We start from the raw sequence: 21,262 nt of genomic DNA on the forward strand, positions 1-21,262 counted from the left end.
GGATGCAGTTTTCCCATGGGACAATTTAATCACAGCGTGTCTCTGGTGTACTTATAGCCTAACTTATAGTTAACAGCACAATGCAGAAAAAACAGAGCAAGAGACTTGAGGAGTCGCAAAAAGGCCAGAAGAGGCTTCAAAGACTGCAGATGAATCTTTGTCAATGGAGCGCTGATTGGCGCTGGGAGGGAAACGGCCCCGGGCCGCTCTGGAGGATCCTGCTACTGTTCATTTAAATTCTTCTGACAGAATGTTTCTTATACTTGGCGCAAGTCTCATGTCCCGTGTAAATCCATCTGGTGAAAAGGCAACGTGTTCCACAGATGAATTAGCAAAGCGGTTATTTTCGTCAGATGTATCTAATTCATACCCAATTAGTTAATTGCTACAAAAATAATTTGCACTTTATAATCTGTCTCAGAAGAGGGAATGTATTCACAATGTGATGTGGCAGTTCTTGGCACTTCTCCATCCATACTCTCATTTGTCATCTAAGTATCTAAGAAGTCAGGCCCATTACAGCAGGATTACACATTAGAAGCCCTTCGGCGTTTCCTATTGAAGAACGATACGATGACAAGTATTTAGACGAGCCAAAACATTTAATACACACCATCGCAGGAGCCATGCACTTGCAGCACTTCCCCAGTGCACTTTCCCAACTGTGCGCTTCATCATACCAATCCACATCACTCTCATTTTAAAACACAATTACAAACCATAAAATAATTTAAAACAAAACATATATATTAAAAAAAGGGTTACATTTTTTCATATATCGTATGTTCATAATACTGCATGTTTATCACAGAAATGAGCATTGGACACAGAGCAAACCATAGAAACTGATTCGGGTATTAACACTGACACTGTGCTTGTTGATAGTTAGCAGAATATTGTGAACTGGTAACATCAGGAGAGTCAGCAGCATCGCTGAGCAGGAATGTCACAGAGAGGAGCAGGATGGGAGAGAAGAGTCTGTCAGGGGGGAGGAGGGGGGGCGAGGGGGATGGAGGGAGATGGGGGGGGGGGGGGGTCTGTCTATATCTGTCCTTCTCTGATGAAAAACATTCCAGGTCTGCTGAAGGGCAGGGAGTCGATCGCTAGGCGTAGAAGGTTTCTACTTTCACCGCCTGACAGAACATCGTCATGGAGAAGACCAGGCCCAGGATCTGCACACACACACACACACACACACAACACACACATTAGTCGTCATGAAATGTCTGTGTAAAGTCACAATGAAATGAAACAGAACTTTTACACCTTGTCAGCTAATTCTCCATATCATAAGGTATTAGGGTGACCAGGCGTCCCGCTTTATGTTGTACTGCACAGCATTTCAAGCCGTTGTCCCGCGTCCCACATATTGAGATGATGTCCCGCATTCTGATTGGCCCTTCAGTTTTGTTAAAAGTCAAAACACTGTAGAGCACAAACTTTTAAAAGCCTGGCATTCATCCAGTGGTTGTGAAGTGATCAATGACAGCTGTCTTTCACAGGACTGTGCTGGCTGTCAAGTGTAGACCTCTCATCTTTGCTGGGCGCAGGGAAACTTTCAAATAAACACAGACAATCGAATTGGAGGCAATATGGACACTGCTAAAAAGAAGATGTAGCTTTAACACTGAATGGAAAACAAGTCCAGTGGAATGCGATTATAAAGAGTTCTTTTTCAATTTCGCACAGAGGCGAATACGACGTGTTGCATGTTGGACGTCAATATAGATTTGTTATGCTGCAATTAGTGTCTTTCTGGAATTACAAACAGCACTGTGCTCTCATTGTTTTCTCATCTCATATTTTCATCTTTCTTATAGCAAATACAGGCCGAGAGGCAGAAGAGAAATGTTTCTTTTTTAACTTACATAGACAGAAATTCAATATTCAATTCAATAAAAATTTGAGGCTACCTCTAAGCATTGGTAAAGTGTCCCACATTGTCCCACATTAACTTACTGTTTGTCCTACATTTGGTATGTCGGCATCTATGTATATATATTCTCATATTTTTATATTCAAATCCCATTACTTTTACTTAATGGTGAACAGACTATTGTTGTTTTTACATCCAAATCGCATTACTTTTGCTTCCTGGGGAACGGTGTAGTGTATTTTTACTGGTTACTTAACGGCGTACCAGTAGGTGTACATAAAAAAAAACACACACACACACACCCCACACTCCACCCCTCCCATCATATAAAACCTGCATAAAAACTTCACAATTACTCATTTTGAAGAATCCAGAATTTGTGACAGCTCAATATAATGTGCAAAACACTGAGTCACTTTCCATGTTTGTTCTGTCAGTCTCTCTCTGCGTTCTGTCTCACCCTGTTTCAACCAAAATACATCAAATTATGGAAACAACACACAGTTGAAATGCCGTCCTTGAAAATTCAAGGACGTGCGTCATTGCTAAAACAATCAAAAGATCCTGAACCACATACAGAGACGTAATATGAAAAACCAACGGCCTTTTGTTTAACTTCTTTGTAGCGTGTCGTCAATCCTGAGATACTGTACCATGTGACACCACATGAACAGTGTGGTAGTTCATATAGAACCTGCTTGGTGGTAACTAGTAACTTTTAATTACCCCATTTGCTCAGCTCAATATGCATGAATTGTAAATGGGGTATTATGTGTTAGCTTTGTTACCCATTATTAGTTTTTAAAATTTTAATAGTTACTTTTATTCTTCTTTCATTTTGGGGATGAGATTGGCTTAATGGTATAGAAAAAGAGAGTCTTGCATTACATTTTAAAACAATGATGGACAACACACTAATGAAACGCAAACCAAACGCTGCCTGGTGAAATAAAGGTTAGTAAAAGTAAAGTAAAAAGTAAAGTAAAAATACAAAAATGTGCCGCTCTAGTAAAGGTTTTACAGCAGCTCAAGACCCATTTGTTTAGACTTGCCTTTGTGTAATTTTCTGTTTACTTTTGTTTTTTATTTTGTTTTTTTGTCTGTTTTTATTGTGTCTGTATCTATGTTTATGCTTTATTTCCTCTGTGAAGCACTTTGTGACGTCTCTGCTCTCGAAAGGTGCTATATAAATAAAGTTACTTACTTACTTTTAAATGACATTCGTTTTAATACGGACTGTGAAAAAATCTCAGTTCTAGTTTTATTGGACCTTAGTGCTGCGTTTGATACAGTAGACCATGACATACTGGTAGGCAGACTGGAAAAATGGGTAGGGCTGTCTGGCACAGTCCTAAACTGGTTTAAATCTAACTTACAAGACAGAGACTACTTTGTATCTATTGGTAACTGCGTATCTGAGCGAACAAAAATGGCATGTGGAGTTCCCCAGGGGTCGATGCTTGGGCCTCTTCTGTTCAATCTCTACATGCTGCCACTAGCTCAAATTATGCAAAACAACAGTATTTCCTCTTATAATTATGCAGACGACACTCAGATCTACATAGCTTTATCAACTGATGACTATGGTCCAATAGATTCACTAAATAAGTGCATTGAACAAATCATGACTGGATGTGCCACAATTTTCTGCAACTAAATAAAGATAAAACTGAAATAATAAGAGTGTAGTTATGGACTCTGACCTAAACTTTAATAGCCACATCAAGACAATTACAAAATCTGCCTACTATCACCTTAAAAAATTCATGTCCAAGCAGGACCTTGAAAAACTTGTTCATGCATTTAATTTTAGTAGGCTTGACTACTGTAACAGTGTCTTTACAGGTCTCTCTAAAATAGCTATTAGAGAACTGCAGCTCATCCAGAATGCTGCTGCCAGGGTTTTAACCAGGACTGAGAACATGGACCACATCACTCCAGTGCTGAGATCACTGCACTGGCTTTCTGTGCGCCAAAGAATTGAGTTTAAAATTCTGTTGCATGTTTATAAAGCACTTAATGGTTTAGGACCAAAATACATTTCTGATCTCCTTCAGTGTTTTGAACCTGCAAGACCCCTCAGGTCTTCAGATGCTGGTCTGCTTACTGTTCCCAGGGTCAGAACAAAGCGTGGAGAAGCAGCTTTTAGTTGTTATGCTCCTCATGCCTGGAACAAACTTCCAGAAAATCTGAGGTCTGCCTCCACTTTAGACTCGTTTAAATCAGGGCTTAAAACTTTTCTGTTCGCCAGGGCTTTTTAAGAAATTTAGGGCAACACTCATCTGTACTGGACTATTTAATATATATATTTTTTATTTTTTGTTTATCTTTTATATGTTCTTTTAAATGTGATTTTAATGCACTTTCACTTTTCTTTATCTTTTTATCTTTTTAATCTTCTTGTGTTTTTCTTTTATTTATGTAAAGCACTTTGAATTGCCGTTGTGTATGAAATATGCTATATAAATAAACTTGCCTTGCCTTGCCTTATAGTACCACAGTAGCCACATATGATCTATTATTTTAATATTTTTTTCCCAAGAATAATGTATTTGTCTTCTCTGCTTGTATCAACACATCACCTACCAGTCAGCTGAAAAGGAGATTAAAGATTTGATTGAAACTCAAGACCTCCTATATCGTCTTTAATGGAAACACAAAGAGGCTCATAAGCGCTCCCGTTGTCAGACGAAATCCCGCATTCAACATTTGGTGCAAAGGACATGGGAAGTATTAGGTTTATTCATCATCATGAGCTAAAAGTCGTTACCTGAGCCTGTAGATATCAAGGATCGAGTTAATGACTATTGAAAAATTCATTCACGGAGCTTAAAGGTTGTTATTACCTGAGTAAGTGCCGTGCATAGAGCGAAGATCCAAAGCGCCACCAGGTTCTCATTAAGCCAGTCCTTCACTCGCTCGTAGCATGGCTGGAGAGACACACACACACACACACACACACACAGTGAAAACAAAGCCGACCAAATATGGCAGTATATAGAATGCAATGTGCAATTGGATGCGTCCTGCCGGTCCATCATTACAAACACATTTCGCAGCCAAGCTTTGCTGAAACCCACAGAACTTTATTTTAAATTCAAGTCAAGATCCCAAGGTTTCCAAAGATACCAAACATCTCAGGCTGAATTACAGGGAAATGTGTATAAAATGATGCACAATCATCTAGATTTTTTTCCATTTGATGTAATAGTGCAGCCATAAAAAAGTGGTGCCTTGGTCTGAATATTTCACTGCAGCTGTAGCTTCAACGAAGCGTTGGAACGAGCAGATACAGAATATGTATCTGAGATGAGATATTGTCATACAGTATGGAAGAAAAAAAATTCTAACTTTGAAGCTACTTAAGAAGAAATTTAAGGGGGAACTCAGGGGGCAAGGGGTTTTAAGCCTCCTTCCCCCATATTATGAAGCTTTGATATAAAATGTTCTTTTGCTATCATAGAAGGTCCCAAATGGCAACTTCCTTATCTCCCATTTCTCCTCCTCTGACCCGATGTTCTTTGAGAAAACTTTCAAAATCCAAGTCCCCACTGCCCTTGTCTCACTTTGGGCTTACAAATAGGAATAATGTGAATATAGGAGCACCACATACACTGGAGATATCATTTAGACATGAGAATGGGCTGAATTTTTCATGTCTGACATCGCCTGAATGCGTTCTTAAGAGGGCCTTGACAAAAAATAAATTCTCTCCCCTCTTACAGCACTCCCACTTCTGTCACCGAGACGTTTTCACCATCTACAGTACATTTCAAAACCCCCTTTGAAACTCAGAAATGTCCCCGAGTCACGTAGCGCCCGATAGGCAGGAAGAAAAGGATGATGGTTATTAATGGAGGAATGCAACAATGCACTCCTGGGTCTGAGAATGTGCTCCAGTAATGAAAAGGAGATAAATTCTCAAAGCGGCAGAAGTGGGTTTTGCAATAATGGGTGAAAAGTGACATTACAAGAGATGGGAGTGGCACTTGCCACGGGGCCAAGTGGCAAATGGTTCATTGCCCAGGGCGCTTCAACTCTTAGCCTCGTCAAAGACGTGTCAGCACAACTGTGTCTTTTTTATTACGCCGGGAAAAAGCGGAGAGCGGTTTGAAATAAAGTTAGGCAAAGGTGCTATCATAACAAAGTGGCCCGCTGTTGTAATTAAATCATTGATTTTTGCAGACATGCTATTCTGATTGTGCGATTTTCTAATCCCCTTATATCAAGAGGCTGAGTCAGAGCCAGGAAGGCAAGAGAGCAGTCAAGGAATCCAAACACAATCTTTGCTGTATTTTACTACTGCTTGAAATATCAGGGAGCCAAAAAAAAAAATATTTCCATAGCACAAGCTTAGATAACTCCTGCCTGGATCAATACTGATGCGTGCTGGCAGGGAGGGAACGCAGCGAGCCAAAAATTAGGATAGCCTTAGTGTTATGTTGTTGTTATCAAACCGCCGCCTGACTCCGATCCCCCGGCCCACACAGTCGTGTCTACAAATGTATGAATTTATAAATTCATTGTTTGTCTTCCATCGCAGATTCCCCCCCCCAGAAAAACCTGGTAAAGTTTGTGGTACTTGCAGGGAAGTAAGCCTGTTCTTAGCATTTGCCTTAGAACATTTTTCTTTCCCAGGCTTTCAAGGAGTGTGTGGTGTGTGTTTGTGTTTATTAGTGTTTGTGTTTGTTGTGTATCTGTTTGTCTGTCAGGAGAAAAAGCCCGAAGGGACATTTCTTGTGAGTTCATGAACAGTCAGCCTCCAATAACAAGCACCACAGGAATCTGTAGCCAGAACCAAGGATCCGGCTTTTTTTTTTTTTTTTTTTTTTACAACTCTCTTTTCATTTACAAACAATGTAAGGTGCTGTATTTCTAAAAAAAAAAAAAGTGCATCTGGAAATAAGAAAAGCTCTCAGATTTGCACTTCAACACTTCAACAGCCTCAACTACCAGGCGTCCTTGCATGCCCTAACTGTCGTTTTAGTTGAGAGCCGTCTTCCCCCCTAGGCTTCGTTTCAGCTTTTTTTGGGGGGGTGGGGGAGTGAAGGGGGGGCAGGTACGATAGAGAGTGTGGAGACTTATTCTTCAACGTGAAATACAGTAACACACTGCTAAAATAAATCCCGGATCTTCTGAAGGGCAAACCGTAATCAAAATATGAAACACTGCGGTGTAATTTGTTGTCTTTCACACTAGCAGGGACCAATGGATTTTGGAGGTCTAAGAGAAGGCCAAAGAGCCGTCGTGTTAAAGTGGTAAATATAATTACAGCTACCATTTCCTCGCTTAATGTTGAAAAGCCTTACAACGTTGTGTCTGTGCAGAAATTGGGTCTGGGAAAAGTAATGGAGAGACATTTTGAAAGGTTAGATTTTTCCATACTGAAATTCAAAACAGCTGTAATTTGACCACGGCTTGCCCTTTTCCGGTGTTAAATGGATGCATTAAAAGGAGAATTCAGAGGAACAATTAGAGGAAGGGCACCGCATTCTTAAAGGGGAGTGGGTGTTCGCTCCTGTGACCAGAGACGATCGCAAAATGTGCTTTGGTAAAACGGGACGGTGCTTCTAGAACCGCAGAGTGAGTAAAAATACAGTATTGAGGAGGGGGTGGGGGGGGTCCTCCTCTCTCTCCCAAAATCTACGCCTATGACCATGATGGCATCACATTTAAGATCTGATCTTTGTAAAGTCTGTCTCCTGAAGGACAGGATTCAGTGAAAAGAAGAGACTTTCATGTAACCAAATGTGTTACATAGGATTTCTCACTTCCGATATAATAATAGTTAACTGATTAAGAATGGCAGAGTCGGATGATAAAGGTATGTAAATGTAAAAAGTATAGGCCACTGTCTTCTCACTGCAGTGCAGACTCATTCATAATTGGCCTCATTCAGTGTGTTCACTATATCCAGGCACAGACTTCCTCATTGGTATATTTTCATCTATAAATCTATTCTTGGCATACTTTCTTCTTATCTGTGTAGTTATATCTCTTGGAAAGCTGCGAGTTTCACTTCACGTTCTAGTGACTTGTTCTTGCTGTCTGCCCCTAACGTGCGAACTAAATTAGGCAAAAAGTGCTTTAAATACTCTGCTGCCTGCCACTACCCGGAAGTTTTAGCAGGTTGATTTTGAAATGATATGAAACGTGATCTGATCTCTCTGGGAGAATTTAAAACTGTGGTGAAAGGCCGTTGGTTTGTATGACCAAATTTGTTTGTATGGACTTTATGGACTTCAACTGCTAGTTATTGTTGCTGTTGTTGGTGTTACTTTTTATTTTATGTTTTTATGCTTTATATTGTTTGATGTTGTGTGTCTGTAATCTTTATATCTGTCACTGATGCTGCGTTTCTTGGCCAGTTTCTCTTGTAAAAGAGATCTTGTATCTCAACAAGGTTTTCCTGGTTAAATAATGATTAAATAAAAAAATTCAAAAATCATGTTTTATGATAATGTTTAGAGTTGGAAACACATCACGAGTTTACCCATATCTTATATTTGAAATCTGTTTTTAAATTCAGAATCGACTAGTTAGGCGTAAAAATTTATAAAAGAGAATGATTCATGACACGCTTGGTCTGTAGTCTTATAAAACTCGGCTGTCTCATGAGCTACATGTTGCCTTATCTGAGATGATTTTTGAAATAGCCGCATACCACTTTACTGCAATGCATTAAGCCCAAACATTTGTTGCTATACTAAAATCGCTGTCATTATGGTGAATTATCTTCACCCATAATGAGGCAGCATGACTCCTCTGGCACCGGTGGAAGTAGATTGTGGTGAGCGTATTTAGTGGTCAAACCAATTTTCTGGCCCCTGATGGTGATAATGTGTGTACTTCAGACCTTAATTTTATTACTTTTGCCATCACATCTTACCACGATACAGTTTGTTTGATTCATAATGCAGATTAATGCCTCCAGATAATATCCTGTAATAGCTCAGCCACAATAATCAGCTTGCAGCTGGCGAAGCTGGACGACAGCGAAGGTTGTGTAGTTTTGCTGCATTTGTGTCTTTCTATGTTCTTGGTAAAACTCAAGGAGTTGAATGAGAACTTTATATCAGCAAACATGCTGTGTTTCTTGCTTATGTATATATATTATTGTGAATCTGTGCATACTGTAGTTTTATTTACATTTATGTATTTGGTGCCCAGGAGTACCTCTCTAAGAGCCTGTGTGTTGGTTGGTTGGTTCATGTTTTTGCCATGCACAGTGCTTAGGGGAATTACGGTCTGCACTGTTTAGATGCTGCAGAGCCCTCAGAGCCCTGAATAAGGGAAACGCAGTGTGCGCTCGTACACCAGGCAGTACAGTAGAAGTCAAACAAACTTCAACCAGCTGGAGGCTAGTGTGCTGTACATCACATACCAGGAAGTAGCTCAGTGATTTTCTAACTGTAGTGGTTGGGTCAAAACATGAATTAAATATTTTGTTTATCAATTCTCTTAGTTTACTTACGGCAACACTGTGCTACCACAGCACTTGTGTTAACAGGTGAAGTTTTTAAAGTTAGTTTCACTCACTCCACTCATGCATACCCAACCCCAGGTGTACTGCAAGCTGAAGACCTCTAAACTTCAGCATTTCAGCACATTTGAAGTAGTAAAATATTTCACGGTGTAAAATTTGTCTGAATGTCATGTTGTTGTATGATTGATTTCTTAAAAATAAAGTGTAACCAGAAAAATAAACACAAAGACTATCTTGGGTCACATTCTTATATCAAACTGACTCATTGCTCATGAACTCATGTAAGGGCATGCCTGTTGAAAATGTGACACATATCCCACATCTGAAGAACACGATCTGCACCTTTATGGAGGCATTTTAGCCGTGTGAGCTGTTTCTTACCGCTGTCCACCATGTTCCTGGGTTGTCCAGGCCGCAGTTGTCGCTGTACTCCAGGCAGCAGGAGTCGGGAACGCGGGTGGCGTTGTAAACCTCGAACCAGTCTGTGTGGTTGGTCACGCCGCAGCAGCGAAACTGCACCGGACAAACACAATAAGACAAGTATCATCAACACACTGAAATCCTCATGCATGATCAATAAAAAACATCACCTGCAAAAAGCTGGTAAACTGAAATAATTTACCTGCCAACAGAAGTGGGGACTCGAGTCACATGACTTGGACTGGAGTCAGACTCAAGTCACAATTTTAACTGCTTGAGACTTGACTTGATGCATGAAGAGAAGACTTGAGACTTGACTTGGGTTCTGGTGACTTGGGACTTGACTTTGATTTGTACTTTGATGACTTGAAAAGGTTTCTAAAGTCTCGACAAAATATCTTGTGTTTGTGTAAATGACTTTTTGAAAGTGATTGAAAGTGATGAGATTTGTTCCAGCAGACGACTGAACAACTAAGTTGACTTGGTCGCCAAATAATATTTACTGGCCGAAATAATGAATACACACTGAATGTCCAAACTAATTAGGGACTTTCAGCCCCTTTTGCACAACCCACATCTCAAGTGTCTCAAAAGCTTAAAAATCCTCCTCTAACTCATCTGCTTCTCTTTTTCTCTCAATCTCCTCCTTTGTGACTGGTATAGATTTAATAAGGGAAATCAATTTAAGTAAGGGCTGATGGCTTTTATCTGCGTTCACCTCATCAGTGCACTTCATGAAACGAGTAAGTGCACCCGAGATTTTTTCAGTGCGCATTTGTCACGGCAGTAATGCCACCCTACCTGTTTTCAACACCATTTCGTGCACAGAATCAGGTGCTGTGTTAATTTAAAACTTGCTCACTCACTCATACTGTGGATCAAGTTTGTAATTCATCATGAAGTGCAGCAGAATTTAAATTACCATAGAGTATTTCAAGCGCACTTTCAAAGTTTGAGAACGGGCAAAGACCAAAGACTGTGTGTAACCGAGGAAATTCAAATGTTATCGTCTCCAAAAGTTACCCTCACTGATTTATTATCCCGGCATTTGGCGCTAGGTGGGTGTTAATTTCAGACCCTGCGCGTCTCTATTTTATCTTTTTATGTATGTAGATCCTCCAAAATTCCATAAGTGGCCATTAATAATATTCAGGGTGAACTTTGCTCCAGGGCCATCTGCAGCATTATGTATTCAGTGACTCAGCAAATATGAAGGAGGCTGGGAAGGGAGAGCAGTGAGAGAGTGAGAGCTGCCTTTTAATGGTCTTGATCTCAGCTAGACACGGTCTTTATGGAGCCCATACATATACTGTGCTGACAGACGCACGCATAAAAACTCAAACTATAGCTCATTCAGACAGCGAGGCACGCAGATTCTCCACACGCTAACATCCTGCACACAAAAAAACCCGCTCCTCTCCACACATTAACACCCCCAAATGCAAACACATACACATACATTTGCATATATCATTTGCATATATCATTTGCATATCACCACATTTCTTTGTGTCACCGGAGAAAATCGTATGCCTTTCAGACACCACATGCACACACATAAACACACACAGAAACACAACACAACGCGCCTTCCAGACACCAGACATGCACAGAGACAGAAACCACAGAGAGACCGAGACCAGAGCCAAACATTCAGCGAGTCTCACAAATTCGCTAATGGAACATAACTACAAGCCATAACGCCGGATCTGTGATCTGAAACAAGTCCAAAGAGCCCCGGAGTCTCGGATCTATCATTTGATGTCTCCCAACGGCATTCACCGCCGGCAGCATCGGTCCCCTGCATTCCTTCAATCCAAATCTCTTTCTCTCACATTGTGTTTTCTTTGCTGTGGGTTTTTTTTCTTCTTTTTTTGAATATAAATAATACAAAGGAGAAAGCACATCAAAGTGAGAGCTGGAAACAAAGATTACCTCAGAGGGTCTATGATGGTGTTTGCATTAATCTTTTTGACAGCATTTTACCACATCATTTAAACTAGAAAAGCTTTAAGTAGGGCTACTGGTGAGGAATTTGCAGCTGTATTGCGGGGAGAAGCCACTACAACGCGTGATAAAGAAATTTAGGAGTAAAACACTTTGTGTAATGTCATTTTGAGAAGTTTACTAGTATCTTTAGCCGTTTGCTTGTAAATGTGCCTATCAAAATCCCATTGATGACAAATAGAATTGCAACATTTTATCCACAAAATGGGAAATCTAACCTTGAATGGACCTGGTCCTTTAAAAGTTACATAATCATTTTTGAATTCATAGTGATCAGTTAGCACAAATGGAGATACCCTGAAACAATAATAATAGTAAGTGTTGTCAGACAGTCAAAATTTCATAATCTCATATCTTACATCAGTCTGTACGATCATCCAGGCGTTGGTCAAACCCACGTTGCCTTCTGTGCCAAACAGCTGGAGGCCCCTCTTCAGATCCCTCTGGGCGTAGTAATCAATCTGAGGGAACAGACAGAAAAATAAGTTTGGCGCACGCCTCGGAGCGTCGGTGGCAGACGAAACGTGTGAGGCTGTGAGGCTGACTGAAGTGTGTCTGAGGGTGCGTTCACACCAAGCATTTTTGCCGCGGTTTATTCAAACTCTGGATCATTTGTTTGTGCAGGCGAGAACACTGTCATTTGAACTCGGGTGGCACCAAATAAACGCACCAAGGCCACCTGACAATGTGAGTCTCAGGCGTCTTCTAAATGAACTGCGGTGCGTTTTTTTAGGAGTGAGAACGAAATCTGAACCAACTATAGGAAACGACCCCAAAATGCAAGGGTTTATGGGTAAAAGGAGAAGGATGCTGCTATCTGATAGCCAGCAGTTCCTCATGATATAAGAAAAAGAACCAAGGGCAAACCGCAGTTTTACCCGCAGGTGCTCATATTCAGCTATTTCTTCATGTGTTCTTAATTGGTACGAAGACCAGAGAAGGGATTACAGTGAAGAGGTCAGACAAGTCCATCATGCCTATAGCTAAAGTTACAGGAACTGGAATCAGATTTGTTTTGATCCCCCGCTGCAAAAACCTCTAACCTGGCAGGATGACAGGTTACCAAAAATGTCTGTCAATAAACAGACTACTTGTGAGTCCATGCGGCTTTGGCTCACACACTCTGGTTCGCTTGTAGTCGGACAGTGTGAACCTAAACGAACCAAATACAAAAATGCAACAAAGTGAACTTTTTCACTGTGGTTCGGATCAAAGAAAACAAACTGTAAGAGCGATCGCACTCTGAGAGAGATTAACATGCTTAGGTATACTGAAGCCTTCCAGTTATGCAAAACACAGTTGTTTGAAATGAATGATACAATCAGAGTATTAAGGCAAAATATGTAAGCAGCACAAAATTGTACACACACATTATACACATAAGCCGCTTATCCTTGTTTACACATTTAGAGGGTCAGCAGCACATCAATCCCATTGATCTCCATTGACCTTGCTCTCTCCTTATCTCCTGACTGTGGGGTAATGTAGCCCGTTAGCCTGTAAGGTGCTCTAGACCCCAGACACCCTGTTAAATACCTGCCTCTTTATTCTCTGGCTTTAGTTTTAGTTTAGTTTACTCAACAAAGACAAGAAGCAGGATTACCTTACAGCGTGTTCATAAAGGATTATACAATAAAGTCACAGACTTATTTCCATTGTGGTCCTTCATACCAGCAGCAAAGATAACACAAGTGTATTTAGCTAGTCAACAAACAGCAACAATCAATACCAGAGTATCTTCAAATTAAACAAATACAATAAAAAGTACAATAAAAACAATAAAAACTTAATACATCAATGCCAGGTCACACCCTCAGAGGCGTTTTTTCAAGCAACCACTTTATGACTTTTATACTAAAGCATCACCAGTCAGTCTGTTCCACTCCAGAGCTCCTGAGTATCTAATCGACCGTCGACCAGTCACTGTATAAAATCTGACTAAAGTGAGATCACCTACACTTGGATCTTGTGCTATAACTGTGTCTCTCCCTGACATGGGAAAAATGATTTGTTAGGTAATTTGGCGCCCTGTTGTTAATTGTTAACTTCAAACACCTAAAATAATAATTAGACTCTTTTGATACAGAAGAATTAAACAGGCAAACATTGCAAAACAAAGAAAAAGAAAAGTTTATGAACTGTATGTAAAATGAATGTATGTCTGTATGTAAAATGTGTTTAAGAAGTGATAAAGCATCACACTGATTTAGCCAGCCAGTCTCAAGCATGTTGTTTCAAAACTTTTTACTTAACTATGAGAATGAAAAAGATAAATTGTGTCAATTTCAAACTAATTCCATTTCTCCAAATAACTTTTAAATGTTAAATATAGACGTATGAAATGATATGTGTAAATGGTGTATGAATATGTTTTAGTGATGATCCATGGCATTGTACTCAGCATATATATCATAGGATAGAACGGGGTAAGTTGAGTCTGTGGGAAGATGAGCCACTCCTTGTTTCTAGGCAACCATACACAAAATTAATCATGTGGTCACAGAGTTGGGAAGAGCAATTAATTTCCCTGAATCTGTGAGGGAGGAGAGCAGCGTGATAAGAGAGCCAGGTCAATAAATGTGACTTTTGCTGTGATTTCTTCATGGTAAAAACATCATGATTCTTGTATGTAAATGGAAGTGGATCAGTTTAAGGCTTTATTACATATTGATTTAAGGCTGTATAAGGTACAACATGAGGTCAGAAACTTGTAGGCCTGAGTTGCTGTGTGAAGCAGTTTTGTCAAAACGGTGGTTGTGGGGTAAAAAGTACCACTAACCCTGGGGCAAATTGAGCCAAATGTTCAGCTTACAACAATCTAATCACATTTACATTATTTTAAAATGTAGTTAATATAAACACATACAGTATATATGCTCAAGTGGTGTTTTCTAATATTACAGAGCAGATATCATTATTCCATGAGACTACAAACACAAAACCAACAGGGGTTCAGCCTCCTTGGAGGATCTAAGAAGTAGCCAAGGAAGTCAATTTATCACACACACACACACACACACACACACACACACACACACAAACTCAAACAAGTTGTGTTGACAGTTGTGTTGAGCCAAGTCTTGCATTGTTATCCTTCTGAAAATAAGGGAAACTGTCACCATGATATGCTGAATTAAACATGAGTCATGTTGTTAGGATGTGATTCCTGCAGCCTTTAGCAGAGACAGAAAGCAGACTCCGATTGGCTAAATACCAAATCCAAAAATGCCAAGTCAATACTTTTGTCCTTGAGAAAGTTCTTCCCAAGTTGTCTTGGAGAGAGCAAACTTCTCAAGAAAGTAAGAAGAGAAGCTTTCTTAGAGTTTGAGATGGACTGTGTTTGATGTTACACACGCGATCAATTAAGACGTTCAGCTGTTCATTTTCCCAGCTGTTTCAAGCGGCTCTGTACTAATAGACTACAGCACTGTCATTCACAGTCATTCTCGCAATGCATCTTGCGCTTTTCCATTCATTCTCTTCGGTCAAGTCACCATCCGATGCATCTTCAGCTGACAAGTAAACTTCCTAGATCCTTATCCTCCTCCATCCTGGCATTCTTTTGTTTTGGAATCGTGTTTCAGCCGTTCGATTTTACGTCAAACGCGTAGGATACAAGAGGAGGATACAAGAAACAAGAACGCAAATTGAGAAAGAGCTCTAGTCTGCCCCTGCATGCTGGTAAAGCCCTAGTGAAAGAACTGAAAAGAACAAAAATAAAGGTTTTATGTCACGTAACATTTGTAACCTGGGGTAAGTTGTGCCAAAGGAACAACTTTTAAAATGGGTCGTACTTTTAAACTGTATTAGCTACAGAAAATGTTTTAACTACCATGAATGCCCCACAACATTAAATATACATAGCAATTAGTGTCTGAAATAAATACACATTCACTTTGCCATAATAGCCCAAAACGCAAAAAAAAGGGTCTCAATTTACCATACTGCGTAACATCATAGGTGCGATGCCTCTTGGCCAATCAGATTTCTCAATCAAAAGTAACTGTTGCATAAGGATCCATGAACACAAAAAAAGAAAATCATCAAAAAAATCATCATTTCGAAGCCCCAAAGAGACAGAGATAAAAGAGAATTACATTAAAAGACAAATGACACAGAATGAATCAACATTCCTGTAATTTCTTGCAACAATAAAGAACAGCAGATCTGATTTCTAAGCAAAACGGCGCTATAAGCTGTAATATCACTACTGGCACAAAGCAACATGCAAGCTATCTCAAAAATGATGTAAGATTCTAATATAAAATAGCGCAAGAATCTAGGACTGGGAGCCCTTATAGTCCCTTTGAGTGGACTGGATAAAGCCCTAAGTCCTCTGAAGTTTTGCAAAAAAATAAAAAATATATATGTACTTTTCATTCCAAAGTAAGTGGTTCATTAGTAAGGAGTGACTCCTGTGAAAGTGCTGCGAGCAGACTGTGCATAAGCTGCTGCTGTACTTTTAGCTCAGTATTGATGTTGTCCCCGGGACTTCAGTCGCCCTTTAACTACACCAGGCGAGTCAAAGATGGGCTATCAATTATTTATATGGAGGGGATACAGGGAGAGATAAGAGATGAAATGTATGGAGAGGAGAGAGGAGAAGAGGAGAGGAGAGGAGAGACAGAAAGAGAGAATGAAAGAGACAGAGAGATGAGGATGTGGGAGAGGAGAGGAGAGGAGAGACAGAAAGAGAGAACGAAAGAGACAGAGAGATGAGTATGTGGGAAAAAAGATAGAAATGCGAGAAGGAGGTGGGGGAAGAGAGCGGGTGCAGACGAGGAGGAAAAGTAGAAAAGGGGGAAGAGAGAGAGCAGGAAGGTGATGGAGAGCAAAGATATCACAACGCAGAGGACAGAATATAGAAAAACAAATACGGGGCATATGAATGGACTGTTATATGGCCACCTGGACTCCATGTGAAGATAAAACTGACAATGCAGCAGGCGAAGAAAGGGAACTTTCCATTTGTGAAAAGCTCAGGAGAGGGGATATTATGTTTGAAAGAGAGAGGAAATAATGAGAGGAAAAATGCCTCGATTTGCCCGCCCCCTCAAAACTCTGGATATCCATTTCCAGTGTCATAAATGGAAGGGGGAGACAGGAATAGAGATATAGTAAAGTAGATAGAGGCATTAAAGGGAGACGAGAGAGCTGTGATCATCTTCCCTGTAGATTTCCGGTGAGCACCTCGTTTCATGATAATATGCCCAGCTGCATAAAACATGCACCCCGTCATCTCCCAGATTTGGTTACTTTTTCTAACCAAAAAAAACAAAAAGGGGTGGGGGGATTTTAACATTATCGATTCATAGCTGCAGTTGCTGCCTTACAATTTGAAATTCATTGCTCCTTTCTGTCGGCAGGACGTCTAGCTTTCCCACTGCAGGATCATCTCAAATCAGGATGGTATTAAATGTGTAATTTCAAAAAAAGTCCAGTTTCAGTAATTTCAAATAAGTATGTGAAGCGCTCACCGAATCCTCTCCCCGCTGCATTTCTCCAAATGTGCTTAAAGCTCCCACCGGGCTTCTACTTTCCTCACCTATTGGGTGGTTTGCCTACCGATAGTTATTGGCAAGAGCAGCTTCCTGACAATATCTTACTTGTAATTTCATCCTCGCTCCAAGGGAACCCGGCCCAGATTGCGCTCCCTGGGCTCAGACATCATTTGGCCCAGAGTCAGGGCTTTTCAAGGGCATTTGTTCTGACTGCAGGTACCATGCTCCAGCCTGAGTCGCTCTGCTGTGTTTTCCCTGGCTTGGGATATGTGCTTAAATCGTTGGCAGTGTTGCAGCACATCTCAAGACTGAGTTAAAGGAGATTGACACCCATTTTAAAAATTCACATATTTTGTTTGTGCGCCTCAGGACAGATACAGTCGATACTTGTGAACACGCACCGCTCTTTCCTAAAGCTAGAAACTGGAGAACTTGACTTGAACTTGAATTTGTGATGTCACTGGGGGGTAAAATCTGGCTCTGCTCCATAGACAGCAAATGGGGATACAGTTTTCATTTATTTTGCCTTTTGCAAGAGTTTGCCTTGCATGTAAGAGCACTGAGTCAGACATTCACAGACATTTAACAAAGATAACATTTAAGGCATCAAAGAACGTACATAACACACAACAGGAATGACAGTGTAACAATTCAACATACAGATAAGCTAGGTGCTGCAGCAGGTTAGGGGTCAGGGGGTAAAGTTTGTTTGTGCAAGTTCATTAGTTTGAACTTGCTGCGGACAAATGAATTGAAAAAACAAATGAAGGACTGATGTTGTTGACCTGTAGGGTTTTTGTATGAGTTCTTGCACCCAAATGAGATTTAAATTCTGTTTCATACCTCTTAGCAATGCTAGAATACTCAACTTAGCATCTTATGGCTCCACAAAGTCAGCGCCCCATTCATCGTCTATGGAGCAGCCGCTGATTTTACATCCCAGTCACAAATTTAAGGGTTTTGTCTCTCTGATTTCGAGCTTTAGGAAAGAGCAGTACAAGTTCACGAACATTGATTGAACTGTTCTGGAGCGCAGGAATAACACGTGAATTCTTAAGATGGGTGGCATTCCCCTCTAACCGACTAACCTCAATCTTTCGCTAGGGCAAATCAATTACAATCTTAGCACTTTTCCATCCTCTGCTTCTAATCAGTGCCTGATTAGCACTTGGCAAACCATGTGAGTGGACCCAGGAGACAATCAATGACACTGACAGGGGGAGAAGTGGTGAACTAGCAGAATCAAGACTACTTGAACAGGTTTAATCAAGGTAGTAATTCTGGAGCTTGTGGATCAAGGTGTTGTGCTGTAACACAGGGTCAAGGTTCATTTTGAGGTTTAAAAACAGAAGTCTTCTAGATGTGATTTGCTCCTATTATCACTATTATTATAAAAAACACACATTTGATCTATGCCATGATTGTTTAACAATTTGCATTTGTTTTTACACATCATTTGGTGGATTTATCCAAAGCATTTTGCGGCACAGTGAGCAAATACACAGACGTCCCGGTGGAATCAAACTCCTAACCTATTAGTGCCATGCTGAATCTATTCAGCTAGAACCACTGAAGAGCAAGATTCTGTTTTCCACACGATATTCAGCCTGTGCTCACCTGAGGCTAATATTTGACAGCACAGTGCTGCGAGCGAGGTGTGAACCTTTGCAGGCAGACCCCATTGGATTTCAGTTATAACACCTGAACTATTCAACCATCGCCGTTTCACCGAATTCAGCACCAGAAAGAGAATGCCAAGCTACAATATTTGACCCTGTTCAGCTATAAGTGACCGCAGATTTATATAAAATATTTTCCTATCCCAAACCTTAAAGTCATTACCTAAGTTTGCAGGTATTTGCTCCTACCAAGAAGTGAAAGACTCAAACTGGAGAGTATTTGTGTTCAGTTTCTCCATATATCTGGTTTACTTAATGTTATTATGTTTATTTTAAATACACTTCCATTTATACATCAGAGTATTTACAATGACCAGTTCCAGTTTGTGTTCCTCAAAACTACTTTCTTCAGCACAGCTCCACTCCTCTCCCTTTATCCTTCATAACTTTGGGATCTCAGTCTCATTGCAAATTCAAATTATCCTGTCATCGAAATTCCTCAATATAATTATCTGCGGCAGCCAAACCCCACATTCCCATGTAACAAATACCCTGAAACTCCCCAAACAAATGTCTAGCCTGTTTTGTGATCATCCCAATTTGTCTTTCATTTCAACATGGCCCTTATGTAGGTGCATTTTCGTAATGTGATTAGCCAGGGGTGTTTATCTAATTGCGTTTTCCCAGTCTACATGAAATGAAAATTCCTCATGCTTGAAATGTATTCAGACAGGGCTGCTGCATTGGAGAAGTGACATTTTGACAAAGTAAATTGTTTTGGTGGTCGACGCTGGAACAGCAGTGATGGGGAAAAAGTGTTACTAGCACGCTTGAGATGGGATTTCAGTGTTTCATCTGTCATATATCTGGATGCTTAGATATATGTAGAGTGGTTGCACTTTACCTGCATTCGAAATAGTGTTTAAACACACGTGGATTATGCTTGTTTTCCTAATGCACCATGGATCAAATTTGTTGACAATTTTACACGTTTAGTCTAACAACTGTGGAACGGGGCCAAGATGAGAGAATGTGACATTACAGGAAGTGTGACAGCAGAAACAGACCCCGGTTCTCAAGAGAAATGTAGCATGTCAACTACGAGTGTACCATGAGACATCTTCAGACATCCTCAAATCTGGATTTTTAGTTCCAGTCACTTTCAACAGAGCAGAGCGTCAGGCTGACACATGAGGATTCACGCAGCAGAAACAAGCTGTTTATGATAGTACACCCTTGTTTAGATCGAGGCATCAAAGGATAATATGCATGATCGGGCTATCAGACTCTCAGAGATAGTATCAGTAGTATTAGTATCAGAAATATTTGTGTACACCCACCACCACTGACCGTGTTCAATCTAGCGGACATAATTCATTTTAATCCAGAAAATGTATTTTGATTAACTGGACAAAGGATAAGCCACCTACTGCAACACTGTGGTACGGGGAGATATTCAGGGTCCTCCCTCACGAAAGAATTGGTGCAGTTCTGAAGGGCAATGAGAGGTCCTTTCCTGAAATGTGGTCTCCTTTGCTTGACTACTTACCTGGGGAATTGACTCGGTTAGTGCTGAGGGGCCGGTGCTCCTTGCAATGGCCACACCCATCCAGGATAGACTCATCAGTGTCTTTCTCTTGTATTTCGTTGCTTAAATACTGCTATGTTTTAGTGTTTTAACTCAACTTAATTCTACTTGTTGTATCACTGTGTACTATTGGGAAATGTTAAAGTTGATGTGACTATTATATATGGCTGCACTAATCAATAATGTGTCTGTATGCAGGACAATATGGAGGAAAGCTTCTGTGTGTAATGTCAAGGTGAGGGAGGGGGGCGATCAGCTGGGAGATTTCTCTGTTGAGAATGGATGGATGGCACTATTTTATTTTTATTATTCTTATTTGTTTTTTTTTGTTGTTGTTTTTTTTTGTTTTCCGTTTCTATCTGTGTGTTATTGATATGATGGCAAAATGTTTAACTCTTGTTTCTGTTGAAAACCAATAAAATTCTGTTTAAAAAATAATAATAATTCATTTTAATGGCTTCGCTGCCTTTGGGTTAGTAGATAAGGTTGTCTTTTGGGGTTGCAACCTCACCATAGCTCTGCTCCTGACTTCCTCTTTACAGCAGCATTACGTCACCTTGACTTGCCCCTTAAGCACCAGAGTCTCAACACACAAGCAGATAGGAAATCACGTCTATAGCCGCCCCGTGACAGGCAGCTCATTCAGCCGTCAGCCGCTGAGGTCACCGGGCAGCAGAGGCAATACCTCACGCTGTGCTGAGCTAATAACTAACATCATGTAGAGGTGAAGACACAAATGATCCTGGTAGCACAAGCTAGACTATA

At 40.4% G+C, this 21,262-nt stretch overlaps 1 protein-coding gene across 3 annotated transcripts in view; it reads right to left on the bottom strand.

The window, feature by feature from the left end:
• Positions 1-583: 583 nt before the first annotated feature.
• tspan4a (tetraspanin 4a) overlaps positions 584-21,262 on the bottom strand; it is a 93,595-nt gene continuing 72,916 nt past the window's right edge. For all 3 annotated transcript variants that reach the window (XM_078286780.1, XM_078286798.1, XM_071896184.2), the window contains 4 exons: positions 12,149-12,250; positions 9,744-9,875; positions 4,723-4,806; positions 584-1,172 (listed from right to left, as the gene is read on the bottom strand). In XM_078286780.1, coding sequence (XP_078142906.1) covers positions 1,104-1,172; positions 4,723-4,806; positions 9,744-9,875; positions 12,149-12,250 — 387 coding nt within the window. In that variant the 3' untranslated portion in view covers positions 584-1,103. The remainder of the gene's footprint in view (positions 1,173-4,722; positions 4,807-9,743; positions 9,876-12,148; positions 12,251-21,262) is intronic.

The sequence above is a fragment of the Centroberyx gerrardi genome, chromosome 1 (genome assembly GCF_048128805.1).
Source record: "Centroberyx gerrardi isolate f3 chromosome 1, fCenGer3.hap1.cur.20231027, whole genome shotgun sequence".
Classification (NCBI taxonomy): Eukaryota; Metazoa; Chordata; class Actinopteri; order Beryciformes; family Berycidae; genus Centroberyx; species Centroberyx gerrardi.